Source organism: Pelophylax lessonae (assembly GCF_965119305.1).
Source record: "Pelophylax lessonae genome assembly, chromosome: 1".
Classification (NCBI taxonomy): domain Eukaryota; kingdom Metazoa; phylum Chordata; class Amphibia; order Anura; family Ranidae; genus Pelophylax; species Pelophylax lessonae.
The window spans coordinates 861253638-861281433 of NC_138768.1; the positions used below are offsets into that span (position 1 = coordinate 861253638).

The following is a 27796-nucleotide window of genomic DNA, read 5'->3' on the forward strand; positions in this document are numbered from 1 at the left end:
AGCCGACACCCTATAGTAATTGGTGAATTTTATAAACAAGGTGGAAATGTATCTCCTGTCTGTGACAACACCCACAGATTTACCTGATTTCCTGTCACACTTCAAATACAGTATGTTTGTCTCACACACGATCAACATAATGTGGTTTCATTATACAGGCTAGTTATATATCCTCAACCTACTTAACCCCTTTTTGATTGCATACAAATAGATGTTTGGCTGCCCCAAATTGTGTGCACTGTATACTAGAGGGCTGCATTGGGTTTGGGCTCCCGCGGGAACCCAACACAAATCTCACGGGAGCGGGCGGTTTTACCTCTGCTGCAGCGGTCACAAAATTTTGCGGGGGACCTGCGGGGAATGGTGCGATTTGGTGTACTGTATTTTCCGGCGTATAAGATTACTTTTTAGAATAAAAAAGATACCCTTTTTTATTATAAAAAAGATATCCTTGGCGTCTTATATGCCAGGTACTGCAGCTTCAGCTAGTTACAGAATAACACGTTTTATATTTATATAGTTATTCTGGTTGAAAAAAAGGCAATCCATCCAGTTCAATCAACCCCTTGCCGACCGCCTAACCTACATGTACTGCGGCAGGTCGGCTCTATTGCGCGAAAACATGTATCTGTATATCATTTCATGCAATAGCCACTAGGGGGAGCACGCGCTACGGCAGGTGCGATCGTGCGCCGATTAGACAAAGGCAGAGCCAATCAACGGGTCCCGCGGACCCAATGTCTGCCAGCCACCCACAATTATTCCCGAGGGGCAGAACGGTGGTCTTTCTATGTAAACAAGGCAGATCGCTGTTCAGACAGGAGAGAAGATCTAGATCTTGTGTTTCTGCTAAGCAAGAACACAGATCTGTCTTCCCCCAGTCAGAGCAAACCCCTACCGTCATTAATAGTAAAAAAATTAATAAAAATAAAATAAAACTGCCATAAAAATATCCCATAGTTTGTAGACGCGATAACTTTTGCGCAAACCAATCAATATACTCTTATTGGGATTTTTTTTACCAAACATATCTAGCAGAATACATATTGGCCTAAATTGATGAGGAAATTTGTATTTTTTACATTTTTTTATTGGATATGTATTATAGCAGAAGGTAAAAAAAAAAAAAAAAACCCCAATAAAGCATGATCCAATTGCTCCAGCAGGGGAAAAAAAGTCCTTTCTGATCCCCCAACAGGCAATCAGATATTCCCTGGATCAACTTTACCTATAAATATTAGTATCCAGTTATATTACCTGTATGTGCATTTAGAAAAACATCCAGGACTTTTTGTTTTCATTTTTTCCCTCCCCGCCTTTTTCTTTGGTACAGCCATTTTTTATTGAGATATAAAGAGGACAGATGCAAAATCCAGGGCTTTTCAAAAAGCCTTTCTGTATTTGGTGATGAAATCTCTCTTCCTTCATTGTTTCCTCTTGCATAATAAATCTGAGCCCTGATGAAGGAGGATCTGTGCATTATAAGCAAAATGTATTGGCTGCCTGGCAACTCTTAATAGACCCTTTTTTATGGCTTGGCGTTCTCATTCATTCACTACACACCAGCAATAAAAACCTGACAGGAGTTGTAATCCTTCCTTGCTGCATCCAAACTTAAAAAAAAAAAAAGTGGGCTATAGATAAACTTTAAAGGAATATGTAGCTTTTCCCTGCATGAGAAATCACAGGTTCATTTTAAAAAATAAGAATCAGCCATTGGTCTTTAGACATGCCCAGTGCTTGAAGGAAATGATAAGCATAGGGCATACATGACAGGGTGGAAGGAAAACCAGGCAGTAGGGGGGTAAATTAGTTGTTGGGATATAAGAGGTCTGGACTCTTACCTTATTGGCAGAGCAGACAAGGTGATGGGGAGGAGCAGGAGAGAGCAGGAGAGAGAGTAGTTGGAGGGGAGGAGTGAAGGGGCTTCACTTGCAGACAGGAGATCATAGGAGAAACGTCCCTTCAGCCCGCCCTGGTGATGCCGTTTTCTGTCGCTCTGCTAAGGATGTTCTCAGGTATGGAGTCCTATGGTTGGTCTTGTTCTGTTAGGAACGCTTCCTGAGCACACTGATGTGCTGTCATGAGTCTGCAATCTAAAGGGTTAACCTAGAGCAGACTAATTGCAGTAATTGGCAAACAGGCTGCCTTATTTAAACAGCTCAGCAGCACTGTGTCTTTGCTGTCTTGTCTGCAGCTCCTCCTGTGTTCCTGAAGCCTGCTTCTTGTTATCTGTTTGATACCTGTTTTGACCTTTGGCTTGTTCCTGACCTTGTTGACCTGCTGCCCGTCCTGACCCCCAGCTTGTTTGACCATTCTCTCGGATCCCCCTTGTCTGCTTATCTGCCTTAGGATCTTGACCGGTTTCTCCCTTGGTGGGGCGACCCTGAGGACTGCGACCTGGTATCCACATGCAGCAAAGTCCACCCTCACCACTAGAGGCTCTGGCGAAAACCGGTGGATACTTAAATTCCGCACCTCAGGTTAGCCTGTGTCACTTAACTCGGGGGTTCCCATCTAAGCTCCGCCCTCCAGCACACGTGGGGCCTTTCTCTGCCATCAGGCTACCACTTGTATCCCTAACATGTTCAGTCTAGACCGACCGGGTAGTGTAAGGTGGTAGGGGTCTGTGGTCAGTTAGGATAGTCCTCGAGGCGGTGTTTTGGCAGCTGGGGACAGAATCTAACCTAATGGTACCACAGACCCCAAAGTTGTGGGAGATGGTATCGTCAAGGATCTGCAACCATTCTTTGATTTGGATTGGTTTGACTGTTTTATGTTTTTTCTGTTATTTATGGTTTTGTTTAATAAAAGGCAGACCTGGCCATTTATTCCAATGCTAAGTTAGAGTTGTCATTTAAAGGTAAACGGGGGTGGTGTTGGGTACTGATCCAGGTAATATGGTTAAACAGGTGGGATCTGAACTACCCTAGTCATGCTCATGGAGGGATTCTCAAAATTCAGCTAATAAAGGTTTTTAGGTCTGAAATATCACAGGACGCCGAGCAACGGTGCCATCTTCAAAAACATGTGACAAGTCCCCCTGCAGTATACAATCACTTACCTGGTGATGCCATTTTCTTAGCTGACCACATACCTGTACATTAAAGAAAGGCTTTATCAAGAAGGAAAATCACTTAAAGTATAAGTAAATCAAAAATCTTTTCAGTAGGTTTGGCATCATGCCTCACTGTATAGTTTTCTATCAAAGCAAATCATTTTTGTAAATCTGTTACATTTACAGCACTTCCTGTTGCAGGTTGAAAACATTTAGCATTTAGCCGCTGCCTCGTAATAAGGAGCAGCATTGTCAGTCTGTTATGAGAGTTCCTTTAGTTGGCCATTGATCTGCCTATCTGTTAGACCTGATAAGGGGCCTAAAGCCAACTGACACAGGACAAAGCAGGAGGTAACATCCAAAGTGGATGTAAACTCCAATAATGAAATTTGACCTTGGCACATCTATCTGTAGTGTTTACTTATCTCTCTTCAAAGTCCCATGGCTTTCTCCTGCTCTATTCTTCTGTTATCAGCATGATAACTTTTGACAAATTCTCTGTCAACAGACTACATACCTACAAATACAAGGAGTCGCCATGGGGACGTGCTGTGTACCCTCCTATGCGAATTTATTCCTTGGAGATTGGGAAAGGTACATTTTCTCCAGTGACTCATATGCTCCTTGGCTAGAGCATGTGATGTGCTGGTTCCGTTATATTGATGACCTGCTCCTAATATGGACAGGTCCAAAAGAGGAACTTGAAAAAATGCTTACCTCATTGAACAATAATCATTTCAATCTTAGATTTACCTGCAATTTTCACCCGGGACATATTGTCTTCTTGGATATGGAAATAAAAAAGGACACTAATGGCTATATCACTACCAGCCTTTATCGGAAACCGAGCGTTGGGAACATGCTTTTGCATGCATCCAGCGCTCACCCTACTCCTTTAAAGAACAGCATACCGTATGCGCAATATTTGCGCATACAAAGAAACTGTTCATTGGATGTGGATTTCTATAGAGAAGCTGGGATACTCCAACAAAGACTCCTTGCACGAGGCTACTCTCGTACTATTTTAAGGAGGACCTTTAATAAGGCTAAGGCACATGATAGAAATGACATACTACAAAAAAAGACCAAAATTAATTCTAACTAGTGATGTCGCGAACATAAAATTCGCTGTTCGCGAACGGCGAACGCGAACATCGGCGAATGTTCGCGAACCGGCGAACATTGCGAACCGCCATAGACTTTAATAGGCAGGAGAATTTTAAAACCCACAGGGACTCTTTCTGGCCACAATAGTAATGGAAAAGTTGTTTCAAGGGGACAAACACCTGGACTGTGGCATGCCGGAGAGGGATCACACAAAAAAAAGTTCTTAAAAATTGTAATTTTTTGATAGAGAGCCAATTATTGGAAAAATTTAAAAAAAATAAAAATAAAAAATTTCTTTGGATTTAGCATCTGGGGGGGTCTAAAAAGTGTACCTGTGAAGTTTCAGCTCTCTAGCATGTCCGGAACCAGAAAACAATACGAATTAGGGTTAGGGCTAGGGTTAGGGTTAGGGCTAGGGTTAGGGCTAGGGCTAGGTTTAGGGTTAGGGTTATTTTTATGGCTAGGCTTAGAGGGTTAGGGTTAAGGTTAGAGGGTTAGGGTTATGGTTAGAGGGTTAGGGTTAGGTTTAGTGTTAGGGGCTAGGGTTACGGTGAGATACTTAGGGTTAGAGTTAGTAGCCCTACCCCTACCCCTCTAACTCTAACCCTAAGCACTAAAAATAACCTAACCTTAGCCCTGACCCTAACCCTAACCCTAGCCCTAACCCTGATTCTATTTTTTTTTCTGGTTCTGGACATGCTACAGAGCTGAAACTTCACTTTTTAGACCCCCCCCCAGACAATAAATCCAAAGAATTTTTTTTTTTGTGAAGTTTTTTTTTTTTTTTTCAATAATTGGCTCTCTATCAAAAATGACAATTTTTAAGAACTTTTTTTATGTGATTTAGTGTCTAGGGGGTCTAAAAAGTGAACCTGTGAAGTTTCAGCTCTGTAGCATGTCCAGAACCAGAAAAAAAGATAATTTTTCAGTAGAGCAGGGATGGTGGGAACCCCTTTTACAACTATATGATCTTTTTTTCCTGGTTCTGGACATGCTGCAGAGCTGAAACTTCACAGGTACACTTTTTAGACCCCCCAGACAATAAATCCAAAGAAATTTTTTTTTGTTAAGTTTTTTTTTTTTCCCAATAATTGGCTCTCTATCAAAAATGACAATTTTTAAGAACTTTTTTTGTGTGATTTAGTGTCTAGGGGGTCTAAAAAGTGTACCTGTGAAGTTTCAGCTCTGTAGCATGTCCAGAACCAGAAAAAAAAGATAATTTTTCAGTAGAGCAGGGATGGTGGGAACCCCTTTTACACCTATATGATCTTTTTTTTCTGGTTCTGGACATGCTACATATATATATATATATATATATATATATATATATATATATATATATATATATATATATATATATATATATATATATATATATTAAAAAAATACTCAAATACCAGCCCTCAAAGGGGCTTTTGGGGACAATATATATATATATATATATATATCACAGAACAAAAAAAAATACACAAATACCAGCCCTCAAAAGGGCTTTTGGGGATAATAGATATATATATATATATATATATATATATATATATATATCACAGAACAAAAAAAATTACACAAATACCAGCCCTCAAAAGGGCTTTTGGGGACTATATATATATATATATATATATATATATATATATATATATATATATCCAAAAAAACCCTCAAATACCAGCCCTAGGAAGGGCTTTTTGGGGTGTTGTCCTTACAGCAGGAGTGTGCCAAGAACACTGGCTAACAAGACCGGGAACACTGACTAACTGTCCCTAGCTATAACAGCAGCAGCAGCAGCAGCACTTTCCCTGCTCTCAGTAACACAGAAATGATCTAAAATGGATGCTGCCCTTGCTTATTTATAGGAGGTGGGAGGGTGTGGGAGGGAGGTATGCTGTTTGGCCTGGAATGTGTCTGCTGACTGTGATGTTCAGGGTCAAAGTTTGCCTCAATGATGATGTATAGGAGGCGGACCGAACATCGCATATGTTCGCCCGCAGCGGCGAACGCGAACGTTCGAAGTTCGCCGGGAACCGTTCGCCGGCGAACCGTTCGGTACATCTCTAATTCTAACCAGACAGTAAGACTAGTGACTCAGTACTCTGACAACAACAAACAGCTACGCTCCATTTTTCAGAAACACTGGCACCTTCTCAGTGAGGAGAGAACTCTTTCAAAATATATAAAAATGCATCCTGAACTGGTTTTCAGGAGAGCAACTTCCATACGTGACTTGCTTATCAGAAGCCACTACACGAATGGCCCCCCACAGTCTCGGGGCTCATCGGGAACATACCAAAGTGGTAGTTGCTCCCGCTGCCCCTGGATTGAGGAAGGTCCCACTCCGTTATTACCTAATGGGGAAACCCATAAGCTCCGTGGATATGCGGACTGTTCTACACGTGGCGTGGTCTACCTCATGAATTGCCAATGTTCGACTTTTTATGTTGGTAAGACCATCAGACAACTAGGCCAAAGAGTAGGAGATCAGGTCTACTACTCTGGGGGCGGTAAAATTCTTACCCCCGTCACTCGCCATATTGGTTTACATCACAAATTCGACAGTTCCTGTGTCTCCTTTAGGGTCTTGGAAATTATTCCTCTAGACCAGGGGTGGGGAACCTATGGTTCGGGGGCCGTATGCGGCCCCCGAAGTGATCTGGTCCGGCCCCCCATGCAGCTGAGTCTGTGTCTCTCAGCTGATCTGTCAGAATGGAGCCAATGCTTCCTGTATAGTTTCGGCTCCGTTCTGACAGTCTGAGTGAGTCACAGGCGGAGTGATATTAAATGCACTCCGCCTGTGACCAATACAGGAAACATCACCTCTTCCTCCAGCGTGGCGCTGCTACACTTCTCCTAGCCAGCATTTCCCGCCAGCAGCACACACAGCAGTACCAGCCAGAACCAGCAGTACCAGCCAGAGCCAGCAGTGCCAGCCAGAGCCAGCAGTACACACAGCAGTACCAGCCAGAACCAGCAGTACCCACAGCAGAGCCAGCAGTACTAGCCAGTACCAGCAGTACCAGCCAGAGTCAGCAGTACCTACAACAGTACCAGCCAGCAGTACCTACAGCACAGTACCAGCCAGCAGTACCCACAGCAATACCAGCCAGCAGTACATGCCAGCAGTACCAGCCAGCAGTACCCACAGCACAGTACCAGCCTGAGCCAGCAGTACCAGCCAGCAGTACCCACAGCAGTATCAGCCTGAACCAGCAGTACCATCCAGCAGTACTCACAGCACAGTACAAGCCAGCAGTACCAGCCTGAGCCAGCAGTACCCACAGCAGTACCAGCCAGCTATACCCACCAGCAGTACCTGCCAGTAGTTCTTTTTCAAAACTTACCACCACAAAAAAGTCATCTGCGCTCCAGACTGACCGATTCAAACCTGGAAAACCTGTTGCGAGTAGCAACATCATAAATACCAGCTAACATCACACACCTCACCAAAGAGAAGCAGTTGCAGCCATCACATTAGGGGTGAGTTAATTAAATGTTTGACCAAATATAACAGGCTAATTTTTAAGGTGATAATTTTGTACGGCCCCCGAATGGTTTTATAAATACCCAAATGGCCCTTGGCAGAAAAAAGGTTCCCCACCCCTGCTCTAGACCCTAGAGGAGGCGACTGGGACCGGCAAATTTTACAGCGTGAAACTCTTTGGATAGAGAGATTAAATGCTATCCTATCTCCCGGTTTAAATGAAGCCCACACATATAAACCTTTTTTGGGATTTAGTCGTCAAACTGATACTTTCTAATCTTTCTCTCTTTTCCCTTTCTTTCCCTCCTCCTCCACCCCCCCCCCCCCATCTATTTTTGTTCTCTCTTTTTATTTCACACCATTTCCCTCCCTTCTTCCCCTTCCTTTCCTATACATCCCTGTCCGTATCACTATTGATCCATATTTTGATACGTTTACCCTATATATGACTTGGTTCTAAATAGTATACTTATATATATAATATATCTCTAGCTTTCATGCTTGGTTGTCTCCAAACTATCTGACCACACTGCAATAGATTTTTTACTCTTGGCCCTATTGTTGGCTGGTCTACATTTGGATATAAATGGCCACATGTATAACTCCCTTCATCTTTGGCCCTACCGTCAACCAAGCTATTTTAATTTCTAAGCCATTTGATAGATTAATTCATCTGAGTTACATATCCCCTTGTGATTAATTAACTTGATTACTCATTTTGGATATTTTCACTATTATATTATCCATCCAGTACCTTCGAGATACGTTGTTTACACGCCTCGGCTTGTTCTGGATCAATTCCTGTCTTGATGGAATAGTTGCACTTTACCCGGTCCCCGCTCTTATACATCATTTGGAGCAGTTTGGGTAAGAAAAGACCTATATATATATATATATATATATATACACGTACGATATACATTGAAGACCTGTTCTGATTTGTCTATCTACTCATTTATGACATAACTGTGGCTGCAGATGCCTACGTGTCCTCCCTGGCCTTATGGGATGTACACGAGGTACACCTGCATCCTTATTTACTTATGTACATTTTTCTCAATTTATATAGACCTCCTATACATCTAAACCATAGTTTGCAGCTAGATCCGCTTTTTGGTTTGGTTCCCGTGTTCGCCCGGGGGGGGTTTTCCCCTACCCTGCGGTCCAGGATTCTTACTATCGAGTAGCTGGCTGCTTGCCTTTCAGGTGTGGTATTTTTGACTAAACCATTCCTTTTGACCAATTGATGCAAATGTACAGTACTGCTATATATTTTTGAGATATATGTATGAATACCTGTATTTTGTTTATATTTTGTATATTTTCTGTTTACACGAATTAGTGTACATTCCTTTTTCTCTATTCTAGTGAGTATAACTGAGTTTTGCACAAATCCCTCAATTGCCCCTGAAGAAGCGGCTGTTGCTGTGAAACATGTTGGGCTATAAAATTTTGGGCATCATCGAACTCTACATAGTCACTACCCAGGAGAATCCACTTCTGGCTGGTAACGGGTTCATAGTGGCTTCTATTAACCCCTGTGTAGGATTCAACACTACCATCTGCATTCAGTGTACTAGAATATGGTCTGTAACTGCAATTGTTTTTAACATTGATTTGTTTGCACCATTTTGTATCCTGTAATACAGTATACATTTTATGTCTCTATCCTTGTCCTTAATAAAAATTTTCTATGTTTTTTATACATAATTTCTTGAGCATATTTGTCATATGACGGCACCCAACTAGAAAGTCCCCCCTCCCATGCGCCCTATCCATGCCCTTTTCTTTTGCAACATATACATTTGGGACGTGGTGCTTATATTTTGTTAAACCTGATTTTTGAGTCTGTCCCTTCCCTTCTCTTCAAAGTCCCATGGCTTCTTCTGTTATCAGCATGATAACTTTTGACAAATTCTCTGTCAACTGAGATAAAACCAGGCTGAAATTCGTGTAGGAGAAGGTGCATAGAAAAAGATTAGCAGACAGCTGGTCTATTCACAGCACAGCTCTTAATTTTTCTTCCTTTTCTGCCTATGTGTCATTCACAAAACTTCTGCTGTATTGCCCAATTACTGTACCAGAACATTTATAAGGTCACTATACAATACAACTCCTCAACCAATCCACCTTACTCTGCACATTGTCCCATCTGTAGGCCAACTCCAGTCCCCCACCCTCACAGCCACCTGCCGAATACAGCACATACCTCCCTGGACATTGCGGATTCAACCTTGCACTGTCCGCCACCACCAAATCTAGCTCACCTCTTCCTGAACCTAAATAGGGACTGTACCAGGCAGCACCCCACCCACCTCCATACCAATCTGCCATTCACCTGCTGACCAACCTTACCTTTATGTCTCTGCTGTTAAATGCACTCCCCCTTCCCTATGCAGACCTCAGATCAGCTGGAATAGGTTAAGAGGAAGATCTGCTCACATTCCCCAACTTCATTTACACCCTTGATAAGTGATGAACCTCCTCATCAGTATACAGGGAAGTCTCCGGCACTCAACTTTTCTCGCTTGGTCATTTGACATGCAGAAAGCCTCAAGAGAAGTCACATTGAAATTTCCCTGTATCTGGTGGATGGGTGCATTGCTGATCAGAGGAGTTAGGGAGAGGGTGAGAAGATCTTCATAGTGACATATTGTACATGGAGTTTTGGTTTCAGCCGTGTTAAAATGAGGACTGTATGGGTGGGTAATTAGTCTCACTGACCCTTTTCACCTGACCCCCTTTTACAATTGATGTGCTTACCACAGTCCCCTGGTTGCAGTACCTCTGTACCACCCTACCCCCACTGGTCTCAACGCTCCCTTATCTTCCCTGTTCCTAATGCCCACCTTCTACCTCATCCTCTCTGGTCACGGTGTGTTCCCTCCTACCTCACCTCCCTCCCTGGTCACAGTTCTCCCCTTCCTACCTTATTTCCACCAACCAAATACCCATCACCACCCCCTTTCTGGTTACAGTCCACCTTCCTGCATCATTCTTCCACCAACCTCACCTTCAGCCCACATTACGCCACCTGGTCCCTGGTCACACCACCTCCTATTCACCTGTATCACCTAGCCAAATGCCATGCTGGGAGCAGAGAAGTAAAGCTGGGTATACACGTATCAAAACTGTCCGAATTTTGATCTGCGTGTGCCCCTCTCTGTTCAACAGAGGCATGTCGTTAGACTGACTTCTGTTGAAAGGGCCTGATGGAAAATTAGCATTCAATCAGCTGCTGCAGCCAATGGCAGCATCACTGATTTGTGAATTCTACAGAGGGGTGAGGCCCTGCTGTCAGAATACAATAGCACAGTGGGGGAGAGCCCTGCATAAACATTGCCTATGAGGATCTGTCTTTTTTTTTTTTTCGTTCAACCCACTGGTTTATTGAAAAAACACCTAAAAAAGTGTATGCCCAGCTTAAGTCTTGTTGCTGCATTATGCTTACCACCCCTCTTACCCTCGCAGTTCACAGCACCTCCTATACACCTCACAGATCATAGTGCCCTCCACCCACCTTACTACCTCTAGAACATAGTACATTCCTTATATACTTAATATTTCCAAGGCACAACACCTCCCACTCACCTCCCAGATCACAGTGCTTCCCACAGCCCACCTTACACCCTTTTGCTGGACACCACCACAGTGCCCCCACAATCCTCACCCTACCTGGTCACAGCACCTCCCCCTTATCCACCTGTAGATGCCAGTTGGCAGTGGCCAAGTTCTGCATGGAGACTCACTGCTCCGCAGCACCTGCCACCTACTTAAATTCCAAAGTCATGGCTCCTCACGACACATCCTCAGTCACAGTGCATCCTATGATTTACCCACTCCCCTAGTCACAACAACTTCCCCCCACCTCTCCCCTATGTTCGCCATATGGTTACAGGGCCCTTGCTCCATCCAACTGCAACTGCCAGAGTTCTGCAATGACTTGTGAGTCTTACTGCTCAACAGCACCTTTATCCACCCACCTCAACCCCAAAAAAGTCCTGGCTCTTTTCCCCCACCTCACCGCATATCCACAGCACCTACCTCCCATTCACCCCCTCCCCTGCCTGCACCACAGCACATCTGAATCCTCCTCACTACATCGCCCCCCACTCATACCGCCTCCCTCCTATCCACTTCACCACTCGCATTCCCTCCGATACAACTCACCAACCTTCCTTAACACCGTCCTCCCATCAAACTTAGCCTTTGATCACCGATTCTTTCTTCCACCCATCTCATCAACCCCCCTTGTAATAGCACCTCTTGCCCATCCACCTTATAGCCTACATCACAGCATCTCTCTCAATCCTGTCTCACCAACTTCCCTGGTCATAGGACCTCTCTCTCACCAACCTCACAGCACCTTCCTCCCACCCAACTTAGCCTTTAATCAGAGATCCTTCCTTTGACCCATCTCACCAACCCCCCTGGCAACAGCACCTCTGTCCCATCCACCTTATACCCTATCACAGCATCTCCCTCATACTGTCTCACAAACTTCCCTGGTCATATGACCTCTTTCTCACCAACCTCATCATCAACATCACAGCACCTTCCTCCCATCCAACTTAGCCTTTAATCACAACTCCTTCCTTCCACCCATCTAACCAACATCCCTGGTCATAGAACCTCCCTCTCCCCAACCTTATCCACTACATCACAGCACCTTCCTCGCACTCATTTCAGAAACTCCCCTTGTCATAGCATCTCCCTTCCGTCTTATCCCCTCAGTCACGCCACCTCCCTGGCGGCCAACTCACCCAACTCATTTCCCACTTACAGCTTTTTCCTCCTTACTCACTTCAGCCTCCAATCACAGCGCATCTCTTCCTGACCACCTCACCCCTAGCTTTCAATGCTTCCCTCGTCGCCCACTTCTGCCCCCCATTGCAATGCATTTCTCCCCACCAACCTCCCCTCAACAATACATCCCTCTCTGCATCCATCATTTACGCTCTGCTTACAGTACATCCCTAACAATCACCATTCCGTCACCGTTACCACCTAATTTTACTCCATCAGTTCAAACGTCTCCTCCACTCCAAATGTGTCCCCTCTGCTGTCTGTCCCCCACCATTTGCACGTTACACTTCATGCCAACCATCAGGCCAACCCAACAAAAAGCGTGCCTGTCCTGGAATGGAACTTTTGCTAATATACAGTACATAAGTATACATTTTTTGTCTTACAAATAAAGCTGCACAGACAGAATTCCCAGAGTGTCAATCGTTTTCTAGAGTGACAGCACAGCAGAAACAGCAACTACAAAAAAAAACAAAAAGAAAAAAATGGCACTTACCCAATCTGGGCATGGGAGCACTACAAGCCATTGCCACAGGTCCTCCATAGAATCCTGAGCTCATCATCATGAATGCTGTAAGACAGGACAAATGAGTGATAAGCACCATTATACAGGATACTTGTGGATTCCTCACCATGACATGTTATTGTGGTCATCAGGGCTGGAGGAATATAAAGTGCGTCTAAACCCAAAAACAAAAATGTGATATATTGCAGCATACCAGTACTTAGATGGGGTGGTTGCATTAATTTCATTTTGTTTTCAGACTCCCCCCCCTTTAATTTCACTATGTGGTCCTACATATAACATACATATATCAAAGCAGTGCTATAGATCTAACAAGTACTGTGTACAAAATTGCAATATGAGACAGCAAATTAAGTGCAATATGAAGCAGCAAACTATAAAGTGAAATATGGGACAGCAAATATTTAAACATGCATGTTCCAATATGAAACAGCAAATAACGTCCCAAAAAGTGCAATATGAAACAGCATTCAATATCACTTTAATAACATATGCTCTGGTATGCCTGACCTCCATATACAAAACCAAAAATGTCCTAATTGTACTGGCAAACAACAATATGTAAAGATATTAAACTTAGTGTGATCGCTCAGCAAAAATGCCAACGCGTTTCAATTATACAAGTTTCAATATTCCTCACGGGGATGAGGACTTTTAAGTCATAAGACAAAATCAGGGTAGAACATTTGCATTAAGATGAAAAGTCTTCTGTGTGCAGCAGTCCTCTTTAACCCCCCTAATACTTACATGAGCCCCATCTCTATCCAGGAATCTCCACAAATGTCTCGACCATCCCAAGACTCTCCCTCCTAATTGGCTGAGACACAGCAACGACGCCATTGTCTCCTGCTGCTGTCAATCACAGTCAGTCAGCGAGCAGAGAGAAGAGGCAGGGCCAGACTGCAGCTCTGTGTCTGAATGGACACACGGAGCTGTGACTTGGCTCGGGTGCCCCCATAGCAAGCTGCTTGCTGTGGGGGCACTCACCAGAAGGGATGGGCCAGAAGAGCCGAAAAGGGACCCAAGAAAAGGAGAATCTGACTGCTCTGCGAAAAACCAACTTCACAGAGCACATACTGTAACTATGACATGTTTGTTATTTTTATTTTTAAGAAAACAAAACTTTACAATCACTTTACTAATGGCATTCAATGCCAAGCTGCGGTTTCCAAAGCCAGCAAAGTCATTTCTTGTATTAACAGAGGTATGGACTCCAGAGAGAGAGAGAGATCATTTTGCCCCTTTACAAATCATTAGTAAAACCTCATCTGGAATATGCAGTTCAGTTCTGGGCACCAGTTCTTAAAAAAGGATATCGGGGAACTGGAGAAAGTGCAGAGAAGGGCAACCAAACTGATAAGAGGCATGGAGGAGCTCAGCTATGAGAAAAGAATAGAGGAACTGAATGTATTCTCTCTTGAGAAGAGGAGATTAAGGGGGCTATGATCAACATGTATAAATACATAGGGGTCCATATAGTGAACTTGGTGTTGAGTTGTTCACTTTAAGGTCAACACAGAGGACAAGGGGGCACTCTATACATCTAGAGGAAAAGAGATTTAATCTCCAAATACAGAAAGGTTTCTTCACCGTAAGAGCTGTGAAAATGTGGAATAGACTCCCTGCAGAGGTGGTTCTGACCAGCTTGGTAGATTATTTTAGGAAAAGCCTGGATTCTTTCCTAGAAGTACATTATATAACTGGCTACTAATATTTATAGGTAAAGTTGATCCAGGGAATATCCGACTGCCTATCGGGGATCAGGAAGGATTTTTTTCCCCTGCTGTAGCAAATTGGATCATGCTTTGCTGGGGTTTTTCGCTTTCCTCTGGAGAGATCAACTGCGGGTATAGGATTGTGTATATGGGATTGTATGGTTGTGTTTTCTTTTTGTTTTTTATTGGTTGAGCCAGATGGATTCATGTCTTTTTTCAACCTGACTAACTATGTAACTATGGAAAGAGGCGTGATAATTATTTTTAGCTGGTGGTACATCTCTTGAACACATGCTAATGGTCTCTATAGATCACAGAAAAAAAATGTCATAAAACACAAACATAAATAATTTCCAGTAGCGCAGGGATGGTGACAACCTCACACCATAACATGAATTCATGGCGAACTTGAACTCGCATCAGTCTATAAATTATCAAAAACTGGTCACAAACTAGCATAAAAACAGTCCATAGAAATCATGCAGTAAATGAAAGTTCATATAAAACCTTCCAATCAAAAAGGTATTGAATGTCCATAGATGAAGAAATCCTGGAACGTTAACTTTAAATTGTGGATGCTGTTGGAGATACAACAACTTTAAAGCTTAGCCTATTACCAATTAACTGCAGTTCACAAATAGGACACTAGATGTTGCTAATGCTCAGTGATATGCTATGCATTTTTTATGATGTGTTGTAATATCCTGTACACTGTACTGAACTTGTTGGTTATCTTTTCCTGTCTGTTGCTCTTATTACAATGAGGTGACATTTTTGATTTCTGTGTTACGTTCCAATAAAGAAGCCAGTTCCTGTTACTCCACAATGTCTGATCTGAATGGACTAAATGGACTAATAGGTTTGGCAATCCTACCAGGCTCCTTGCTCCAACTACAGCTCACCGATCCCCCTCGTTATTATTTTTTCTAGCCTTTATGGCTTGATTCATCATAAAGTTCTTTCACCTGTAATATTTTTCTCAGGTATGTATTCTGTTTAGTACATGATTGCAGTTCTGTTTATCCTTTTAGATATACCCCAGTCTACCATAATATCAAGCCTTGGTCCCTACGTTTGGCTCTATGTCTCCGGGCCTGGTTAGCACTCCTAAGCATTCAGGCTCTTTTTTTCCCCCCTTTTTTTCTTTTTCCCACCTCTCTCTTTTTTTCTTTTTCTCACTGTTTTTTCTTTCTCTCTTTTCAGTTCACTTCTATACCTCTTTCCCCTCTCCCCTTTCCTCTTTTTCTTCTCTTCTTTCTACCCTGTCCTTTTATTCTTACTTTCCTTCTCCATTTTCTCTTGGTCCTCTGCTGTGACAAGGGTATGGCACGTAGCCTCAAATGTAATCATGTGTTGACTGATTATTAGACCTACTCAGTCACGACTGTACAATAACTCGTTTTGTTTTGTTTTTTTTAAAAATGTAAACGTTGTGTCTATACATAAGAATACTCATTGTCATTGCTTTGTCCTTATGCAGATGTTTGCCTTTACCATATGCTCCAGAAGAAGCTTATTAGGTTAAGCGAAACATGTAGAGCAGCTGGGATTCAACCTAACATCTGCATCTATGTACAGACGACCCCTTGGAGACGGCTATCCCTTCTCCAGGGCCGCCTCATGAACACAGGTCATCTTTGTATCACCTGTGATTACTGTACAAATAATCAATACCTGATAAGGCTATGTGATTTGCACTACTGTTTTGAGGCTCTGCCGCCTTATTGTAATTATTGATGTACATGACATGTTGTCCTTTTTATATGTCTCTTTTTTGTGGTTTGCTATTTATGTGTTTTTGTAAATTTTCCAATAAAGAATATACTATTTTAATATTGGTGCCTATAAAGTCCAATCTCTCTTTCCCCTATTTTTATCACTTTGCAAATTAGGATGTGGCACCCTTTAGTTACCTTCTTTTTGGTGCGCCTAGACACCCTGCGACCTAGGAGCGCACATACTTAATTATTCTATCAGCTATGGAAGTTTAAAGTGGAAATGCTATTATCTAGGGGCGACTTGTGGGAGGTTACCACCACAGAGAGGCCACAGGACAGTAATCAGGACTGGGACAAGAAAAACAGACAGGCACGGGCCACGATAAGCTTACTAGTGGAGGATGATCAGCTCATACATATACACCATGAGGACACAGCGAAAGGGATGTGCTGAATAGACTGTATGAAAGATCCAGCTTAAACAGCAAGCTGTTTCTACTGCGGAAACTTTACAAAATGAGACTTAGCAGAGAACAGGACATGCAGGCGCATATAAATGCAATGCTGGAAGTGATTGCGCAACTCAGATCAATCGGGGAGAATATAATAGACAGCCATGTTGTAGCCATGTTGTTATACAGTTTGTCCGATACATATACTGCACTGATCAATGCACTGGAGACACGACCTGAGACAGATCTGACACTAGCATTTGTAAAAACCAGGCTCATAGATGAGTATCAGAGAAGAAAGGAATTAGTGCATGACTCCACAGAAACCGACACCAGAACCGCTCTTAAAGCTACAGACGCAAGGTTACACAGGAAAGAGACCAGAGTGTGTTTCAGATGTCACAAACAGGGACACATAAAGAAAGACTGTACTATATGGAAAGCAGAGCAAAGAAGACAGCGTCCCTCTTATGCTAAACAAAAGGTCAAAGCCATAATCAATGGCAACTGGAATCAAGGAAACTGGAATGCCACTTTTAAAGTGACAGGCAACCATAAATGTGAAGGCTGGTGCATCGATTCGGGGGCAACCAGTCACATGACGAGTGATAGAAGTTTTTTCACAGAACTTGATCTGAACAACAAAGAAACTATTTATCTTGCAGATGGAAGCAAAATACATGCAGAAGGATATGGGCATGGAACCCTTGTATGCCCTGATGATGCGGGACACAACCTAGACATACCAGTTAAAGATGTGCTTTATGTTCCTAATCTAGAAGGAGGACTCTTATCTGTGAAGCGTCTAACAGCCAGAGGATTCACTGTAAAATTCCAAGGTGACAAGTGTTCTATCCTAAACGGCAACCAGACAGTAGCAAGTGCCAAGCTGGATGATCATCTATATCACCTCGACACAGTGAAGGAAAAGGTGAGACTATGTACACACAAACACAATGACTGTATACATGTATGGCACAGACGTCTAGGTCACAGGCACCCAGAATGCATGCAGGAACTACAGAGGAGGAATCTGACAAGGGATCTAACGATATCCCCTTGTCCAGTTACTGTTAAGTGTGAATGCTGCATTAAATCCAAAGCTACAAGAGCAACACTTCCCAAAGTCAGTCAGAAGAGAACTTCAAGACCACTTGACTTAGTTCACAGTGACGTGTGTGGTCCCCTAAACCCACCCACACCTGGAGGCAAAAGGTACATAGTGACTTTCATAGATGACTATTCAAGATACACAGTCACCTACCTAATGCAACACAAGAGTGAAGTTTTTGACAAATTACAAGACTATATAATAAAGACCAGTAACAAGTTTCAGAGGAAGCCTCTCATACTTCGGAGTGACAATGGAGGTGAATTCACAGGATATAAGATACAAGAGTACTTAAAACAGAATGGAATAGAACATCAAAAGACAGTCCCATATACACCAGAACAAAATGGAGTAGCTGAAAGGAAGAACAGAACTCTGACTGAAATGATCAGATGTATGCTGACAGACTCTGGACTACCACAAAAATACTGGGGTGAAGCAGCTATGACAGCTACATATTTGCAGAACAGACTTCTTTCCAGAACAATAGAGAAAACTCCATATGAACTATGGCACAATGAGAAGCCAAATGTAAAACACCTAAGAGTATTTGGATGCAAAGCATTCATATACATACCTGAAAAAAAACGCACCAAACTCCAAAACAGAGCATTTGAAGGTATCTTTGTTGGATACAGTGACAATGTCAAAGGTTACAGAATCCTTAATCCCAAAACAGACAAGGTTACCATTAGCGACAGCATAACTTTTGTTGAAGATTTCAGAGACAATGTAATGACAAGAGTAGAAGCAAGAATAGAAGAGAAAACTGACATTGACCAGCCTATCTCTGTAACTTCTGAACAAAGAGTTGAAGTGAGTGCAGACTCTACCAGTACTGAAGAGCAGACACAAGAAGGCTCAGACACAACACCAAGATGTTCAACAAGAGAAAACAAAGGTAAACCACCTGTACGTCTCTCATACAAAGCAAGTACTGCCATTATCAACGAACCTACAACCTGGGAAGACATATCTCAGCTTTCAGAACAAGAAGCAAGTAAATGGATAAAGGCTGCTGATGAAGAGATAAAATCCATGCATGACACTAAAACATGGACACTTACAGAACTACCACCCGGAAGGAAAGCCATAGGCTGTAAATGGACTTTTAAAGTGAAATACAATGCAGATGGCACAATTGAGCGATACAAAGCAAGACTAGTAGCCAAGGGCTATTCTCAAAAATACGGAGAGGACTATGACGAGACATTTGCACCAGTAGTCAAGCACACTACAATACAGACTTTACTGACAGTAGCCGTAAAAAGGAAAATGCAAGTGAAACATTTTGATGAGAAAACCGCGTTTCTACATGGCGAGCTAACAGAAGAGATTTACATGGAACAGCCGCCAGGGTTCAAAGATGAACAAAGGCCAGACCTAGTTTGCAAACTTCGCAGGAGTATATATGGTCTAAAGCAAGCAGCCAGAGCGTGGAATATAAAAATAAATGAAGTGCTTACACATCAAAACTTTCTGAGGAGTAAAGCAGACCCCTGCATATACACAAAGAAATTGGCAGACAGATGGGTCTATATGCTTATTTATGTGGATAATATCCTGATTTGCTTTGAGCAAGAAGGGGATGAAGCAGAAATACTAGAAAAATTAAATCAGAACTTCAACACCAAAGATCTTGCCAACATAAAGAATTACCTCGGCATCCAGATCGAGAGAGAGGAAGATGGCAGCTTTCCTCTGAACCAAAGACACAAAATACAAGAAATAATTGAAACATTTGGAATGGAAGACGCCAAACCAGTAAAGTCTCCTATGGAAACCAACTACCTAAAGGAGATGAATTGCCAAGATATCCCATTACCTACTAATACTCAATACAGGAAGGCAATAGGGAAATTGCTGTATCTTACCACTGTTACAAGGCCGGACATTGCAGCAACCGTTGGAATCCTATGCAGAAAGGTTTTGATGCAAAGTCAAAAGAACTGGAATGCTGTAAAGCGAATCATTCGCTATCTTAAAGGGACTTTGCACTACAAGTTAAAGTTACCAGCAAGTGATGAAAGCACCTTAACAGGATATGTAGATGCTGATTGGGCAGGAGACACCAGCGACAGGAAATCTATCAGTGGCTACTTATTTTTTCTGTCAGGAGGTGCCATCAGTTGGACTAGTAAAAAGCAACTCTCTGTTTCACTGTTGTCTACTGAAGCAGAATAGGTTGCTGCAGCGCAGGCAAGCCAAGAAGTTATATGGCTGAGACAGCTATTAACAGATTTGGGTCAACCACAGTTGGGACCAACAGAAATCTATGAGGACAATCAAGGATGCCTTGCACTTGTCAGCATGGAAGGAGTTAATTCAAGAACTAAGCACATTGATGTGAAGTGTAAAAAGAGAACCCCCTTGGGTGGGTGGGACTTTAAAGGTAACTAATAAATATTCCTCATAGGAAAAATTTGTTTTAATTTTAAATAAAATATAATTTATTGAAAAAAGTGATTATAATAAAGATCATCAAGGTAAGTTATATTGTATATATAGCAATAGGAATAAGCATATAATACAATACAGTATACAGGTGTACAACAGAGTCCAACGCGTTTCTAAGTATTGTATAATACAAGGATCTTCCTCAGGGAATCTGTGTATGTTCCTGAAAAGCATAATCACATGCCAGAAATAAATCGGAGAAAAGACAAAGCAATATAATAAATTTACATATTATATACCAAGTCATTTACATAAGTACTTTTTGCAGTTGCGACAGCATATTATTCCACCTTATTAAGAAAGTATTTATGGCTAAGTTGCCATCAATAAGCCAAAAACCTTATCTTTCACCCTATATAAAATGAAAATAAATATAAAAATAAAAATAAATAAATCAAAAAGAAGGAGAGAAAATACCACATGGTAAGAGTTCACATACCTGCAGAGACCAAGAGCCACAAATATTTGTCCAGAAAAGGGGGGATATATATTATAATCCCACAGGGTAGGAGCTAGAGTCAGGTATTATATCATAATCTTCTTTACCTAAAGATAATAATTCATTATCAGCGAGGTGAATTTCATAGAGTTTAATTCCCTGTATATAGAAGACTTAAGATCAATTCACCTGTTGTGATGATCAAAAGCTTGATATGTGAAACAGGGGAAGAAAACAGGTTCTATCCAGGAGTAAAAGCAAGGAAAAAATTCCTAACAACTTTGAAATAGTTATCCTCCAACGGGGGTGCTTTCAGGACTTAGCGAGTAATAAATCCTGATGAAAAAAACAACAAGACATAGATAGAATAAATATATCCATTAAACACAATGGAATGTACGGTACACCCCTTCTATTTCGGGTACCCTACCTCCATATTAACGTGGAGCATCCACGGTGTCTTGATGACTTCTGTGGATCTACTGTTCACACTGGTGTATATGAAATATATTCCAAAATTTTCGGTCGATGTAAGTATTAGCCTAGGACAGATATAGGGATAATATATGTATATAACTCCATGTATAGGAGAAAATATAGAAAAGAAAAAAAAAAAAAAAAACGGGTCCCCCCTAGATGATGGATTTATTGCATTTGGGCTATCTTACCTCAATATTGAGGTGGGTTGTCTTCAAAGACAGCTTCAAAGACTGCAGTATCCACAGGAATATACAATTGTATTCCACAGTATTTTTCGGTATCAATACCAACTATTTGCCTGCAATGATATATGAAGATAATATGTCCAACTGACTCCCCATATATGAAAGTATACAATATATGGGTATCCCCATGAAGACCAATATAAGTACCGTTTGATGTAGGAGAGGCGACAACCGTCTAGTCACTGTCCATAAATGTTGGCACTCAAAAGTCCTAGGACTGAAAATACTGCCTAATGATTTCCATCAGGTATCCTGAAGGCAAAAGAAGTCCCTTTAGATGGAATCAAAACATGGCAAAAGTTGTTTAAGTCCCCTGAGGTGTACTTACTTATTGTAGAGAAGGTTTGGAGGAGCAGTAGTCCTGTCATGTCACGGAGAGATAACTCTCCGGACTGACTCTCGGCGTTCCCTTATATGTCAAACCGTGGCCATAAATTCCCGTTGAATATCGCGAGATTACGTGTAATGCAATAATCGGCGCACTGCGATGTCGCCATTTCCGTCTCCATATCTCGAGAAATCTCGCGAGTTTGACGGTGACGTCACATCCGCTCTGATTGTGTATATTGTGGAACGTTCCACAGAACCGCCGTCAGTGGCCAACTTCCGCCCTGACTTGCAAATGGGCATGAATACATATCCGCCCACAACTCTAGCGGTCCATAAGTATCACAAAAGCACCGGATGAAAAACGAAAAACAAAAAACAGAAAGAAAAAGGAACTGGACATTTGGCAATGAAAAATCTGATCAAAAATATAATCAGACAGTTATCCAAAGTGGAGACCTTGGAAACTCAAAATTATATATATGTGTGTAAGTTCCTTATTGTAGAGGGATATATGGTGCCGGTTGACAAAAAAAAAAAAAAGGGAAAAAATCCTATAGGATATCGCCCCGACACGGGTGGTGGCGTTTAACTCCCTGGGAATACCCGGGGTTTCAGACCTGGAATTCCCGCAAGAATTGTCGGGAATTAATCCAGCTGAAAGACGCATATTTCTCCAGTTGTTCATAGGGACACCCATTCTTAGACGGGGAACCCCATTGGAGAATATCTCACCCGTTCCGGGCTCCTAGCCTGTGGTTAATCTCCCCATAGGGAACAAAAATAAAACCATGCAACCTGCATGGTTGTGGCTCCAGGACCGCTGGCGAACCCCCCAGATGGGGGAAAAAAAAAAAGGGGGGGGGGAAGGGAAAAAAGGGGGGTAGGGATGAAAAAAATGGGAAAAATCCCTAAAGAATTTAAGTATAGGGGAATGCCCTCTGATTTTACTATCCTGGAGGAACAGATGTTAGTCTGAAACCCCGGGTATTCCCAGGGAGTTAAACGCCACCACCCGTGCCGGGGCGATATCCTATAGGATTTTTTCCCTTTTTTTTTTGTCAACCGGCACCATATATCCCTCTACAATAAGGAACTTACACACATATATATAATTTTGAGTTTCCAAGGTCTCCACTTTGGATAACTGTCTGATTATATTTTTGATCAGATTTTTCATTGCCAAATGTCCAGTTCCTTTTTCTTTCTGTTTTTTGTTTTTTGTTTTTCGTTTTTCATCCGGTGCTTTTGTGATACTTATGGACCGCTAGAGTTGTGGGCGGATATGTATTCATGCCCATTTGCAAGTCAGGGCGGAAGTTGGCCACTGACGGCGGTTCTGTGGAACGTTCCACAATATACACAATCAGAGCGGATGTGACGTCACCGTCAAACTCGCGAGATTTCTAGCGAGATAGGGAGACGGAAATGGCGACATCGCAGTGCGCCGATTATTGCATTACACGTAATCTCGCGATATTCAACGGGAATTTATGGCCACGGTTTGACATATAAGGGAACGCCGAGAGTCAGTCCGGAGAGTTATCTCTCCGTGACATGACAGGACTACTGCTCCTCCAAACCTTCTCTACAATAAGTAAGTACACCTCAGGGGACTTAAACAACTTTTGCCATGTTTTGATTCCATCTAAAGGGACTTCTTTTGCCTTCAGGATACCTGATGGAAATCATTAGGCAGTATTTTCAGTCCTAGGACTTTTGAGTGCCAACATTTATGGACAGTGACTAGACGGTTGTCGCCTCTCCTACATCAAACGGTACTTATATTGGTCTTCATGGGGATACCCATATATTGTATACTTTCATATATGGGGAGTCAGTTGGACATATTATCTTCATATATCATTGCAGGCAAATAGTTGGTATTGATACCGAAAAATACTGTGGAATACAATTGTATATTCCTGTGGATACTGCAGTCTTTGAAGCTGTCTTTGAAGACAACCCACCTCAATATTGAGGTAAGATAGCCCAAATGCAATAAATCCATCATCTAGGGGGGACCCGTTTTTTTTTTTTTTTTTCTTTTCTATATTTTCTCCTATACATGGAGTTATATACATATATTATCCCTATATCTGTCCTAGGCTAATACTTACATCGACCGAAAATTTTGGAATATATTTCATATACACCAGTGTGAACAGTAGATCCACAGAAGTCATCAAGACACCGTGGATGCTCCACGTTAATATGGAGGTAGGGTACCCGAAATAGAAGGGGTGTACCGTACATTCCATTGTGTTTAATGGATATATTTATTCTATCTATGTCTTGTTGTTTTTTTCATCAGGATTTATTACTCGCTAAGTCCTGAAAGCACCCCCGTTGGAGGATAACTATTTCAAAGTTGTTAGGAATTTTTTCCTTGCTTTTACTCCTGGATAGAACCTGTTTTCTTCCCCTGTTTCACATATCAAGCTTTTGATCATCACAACAGGTGAATTGATCTTAAGTCTTCTATATACAGGGAATTAAACTCTATGAAATTCACCTCGCTGATAATGAATTATTATCTTTAGGTAAAGAAGATTATGATATAATACCTGACTCTAGCTCCTACCCTGTGGGATTATAATATATATCCCCCCTTTTCTGGACAAATATTTGTGGCTCTTGGTCTCTGCAGGTATGTGAACTCTTACCATGTGGTATTTTCTCTCCTTCTTTTTGATTTATTTATTTTTATTTTTATATTTATTTTCATTTTATATAGGGTGAAAGATAAGGTTTTTGGCTTATTGATGGCAACTTAGCCATAAATACTTTCTTAATAAGGTGGAATAATATGCTGTCGCAACTGCAAAAAGTACTTATGTAAATGACTTGGTATATAATATGTAAATTTATTATATTGCTTTGTCTTTTCTCCGATTTATTTCTGGCATGTGATTATGCTTTTCAGGAACATACACAGATTCCCTGAGGAAGATCCTTGTATTATACAATACTTCGAAACGCGTTGGACTCTGTTGTACACCTGTATACTGTATTGTATTATATGCTTATTCCTATTGCTATATATACAATATAACTTACCTTGATGATCTTTATTATAATCACTTTTTTTCAATAAATTATATTTTATTTAAAATTAAAACAAATTTTTCCTATAAGGAATATTTATTAGTTACCTTTAAAGTCCCACCCACCCAAGGGGGTTCTCTTTTTACAATTCTTAACGGGATTATGGTAACACTTTACCTGGAAACTACCTATATACTTTTACATTGATGTGAAGTTCCACTTTCTTAGGGATCTTCAAGAGCACTCTGCAACAGATGCAATATAGGTCACCACTTAATACCACCACCGTGCTCAGGGGGGGAGTAGATAACACACTCACCGACACGAATGGCTTAGCCACTCTCGTGGTCAAGCAAATACACCAGATGTCAATAGGATCCACCTGAGGCAATCCTGGATGGTCACAGTGATGGGGAATACCAAAGAGCTCCGGATCATGTGGAAGAAAAAATAGACTCCACTAGTGCAATAACGTCCTAACTCTTTATTTACATCCACTTAAAATAACACTTAAGTTTCAGTAGCTTGCAACTAGCATATAACAATCAGAGAGGGGGGGGATGCAACCGTTCGGGTGACGCCTCCAGACTCCACGCCGTGGACGGCACGCCTTCCGGGTCTGCTATCACTCCTCAAGCCAAGTTGTGTAATGATGCCGTCTGGTCACGCCCCGACGCGTTTCGTCATTTCTGACTTCCTCACCGGGGGGCGTGACCATGACGGCGCAGCATTCAGCTAAATACACCTGACTCCCCACCCTCTAGGGAGGAGCCAGCGTATTAGAAACCTCAACTCAATTTCCGCCCAGCTGATCACTCCCTGCTATGAACAGTACGCAAGAAAAAGAAACGTTACCTAGGCAACCTCCGCCGCCAGCACAGCAGCGCTACATAAAACAATATATGTGCATCTCCTTATTACCGCCACTGTGTACATTAATCCCGCATACATCAAGCATGCGTGAAGGCAGGAGATTAACACTTTTTTTTTTTTAAACAGAAAAGTTTTTATTTATTTGCAAAACAGAGGACATACAAAAACAAGGTACATCCAATCAAAACCAGAACACAAACTTCGGGGTTACAAAATCAAAAGGTGCTAGAACAGAAAGACTGAACAATTCACTGCGGTGTAGCAAGGTACAAATACAACAATAGTGCAATCATCACATGCCACAGTGCTGAGAAAGAAGAGGAAGGGGAGAGGGCGGGGGGAAGCGGGGGGGGGGGGAAGAGGCAGCGAAGGGGTGGCACTTACAATTCACCGAATAGATAGATCAAGGGAATCGGGGAGAAGGGGGAAAGGGAAGTAAAAATAAAATAAAAGGGGGGGGGGGAGTGGGGGGGGAGGGGAAAAGAGGGGCCAAATAAATACAGGGATGAAGTTTAGAGGGCCGAACCTCCGCCACCGGCAAGGAGCAGGGAAGAGGTCTAGCGACCCAGCCAGGGTCCCCAGATCTTATCAAACTTATTAGGGCATTTTCTGGACATATAGGTAAGTTTATAGAGGGGGAGGACCTCATCCACCACCTTCCGCCATTGGGACATAGTAGGAGGATCAGCCTTCTTCCATTTGGCAAGTAGAGTTTTCATCAGCAGGTACCCAGGAGGAAAATCTTGGGGTCAAGCGGGACATCCAGGGTCGTTATGGCGGACAGCTCCCCTGCAACCACCCTCCAGAAGTCCTGGATCAAAGGGCAAGACCAAACCACATTTATAAAGGAGCCCAAGGCCTTCTGGAATTTGGGGCAACGGTCAGACCTAGTGGGATCTATCCGGGCCAGCTTTTGCGGGGTATAGTATACTCTATGTAGGAAGCGGAGTTGTGTATAACGGTCTCTAGCTATGATGACCAGTGGAATGTAATTCTGCAGGCCTTCCTCTCAGTTACCTGTCGTCAAGGAAGGAATGTCCTCCTGCCAGGCATCAAAGAGACGGGTCAAAGCTACGGGGTCATAGGTCGAGATCCTGAGGTATATTGAGGAAAGCAGCCTATCCGCGTTCTTGGAGATAAGGAAGCGTTCCACCGTATGTGGAGTCACCTGGGGCGGAGTGGGAAATTGCCTCGAGTATGCATGTTTAAGCTGAAGGAAGCAGAAAAACATTGACAGGGGGGCAGTGCAAAGGTAGACCTAAGGTCATCAAATGAGCGCAGAGTACCCTCCGGCATAATATGCTCCAATTTCTTGATTCCATATCCGGCCCAAAGAGCTGGGTCAGGGATGGAATAAAAATGAGGGAGGCGAGGGTTCCCCCAAAGGGGAGTATGGGGGGAGATATCCCCAGTACCCGAGACCGCCTCCGACACCTGCCTCCAGAGCATAACCATGGTGCGCATTGGGACAGTCACGTTAGGGTGCGCCTTAGGACCTCTAAACACCAAGTTACTGAGTGCCGCGTAGGAGCCCAGAATGGCCGCCTCGAGGTTAACCGCCAGGTTGGAACGAGTTTGGGCAAACTACCATCGCACTGTTACCAAGACCGCCGCCCAGTAGTACTGATGAAACGAGGGCAACACCAATGCAAAGAGTATGCTTCGCTATCCGCGGGACAGAACCAGACCAAATAAAGGCGGACAGGACCGCGTCCAATTTACGAAAAAAGGATAAGGGGATGTGGACCGGGGTATTCCGGAAGATGTAGAGGAACTTAGGAAGAAAGGTCATCTTAATAAGTTTAATTCTACCTACAGGGGAGAGTGGGAACGTCTTCCAGGCCTGACAGCGAAGTACAAGTTGTTGGAGCACGGGGTACAAGTTATCTGACAGGAAGGAGGAGAGGTCCCTTTGCACCTCAATCCCATGGTATCTAAATTTCGGGACCCAGGACAATG

At 42.5% G+C, this 27796-nt stretch overlaps 1 protein-coding gene across 1 annotated transcript in view; it reads right to left on the minus strand.

The window, feature by feature from the left end:
• The window catches only part of LOC309550064 (uncharacterized protein), a 206288-nt gene that overhangs the window by 61267 nt on the left and 117225 nt on the right, over nt 1-27796 (minus strand). The window contains exons 14-15 of the mRNA XM_082250530.1: nt 12943-13017; nt 3065-3097 (exon numbers count right to left, since the gene is read on the minus strand). Coding sequence (XP_082106656.1) covers nt 3065-3097; nt 12943-13017 — 108 coding nt within the window. The remainder of the gene's footprint in view (nt 1-3064; nt 3098-12942; nt 13018-27796) is intronic.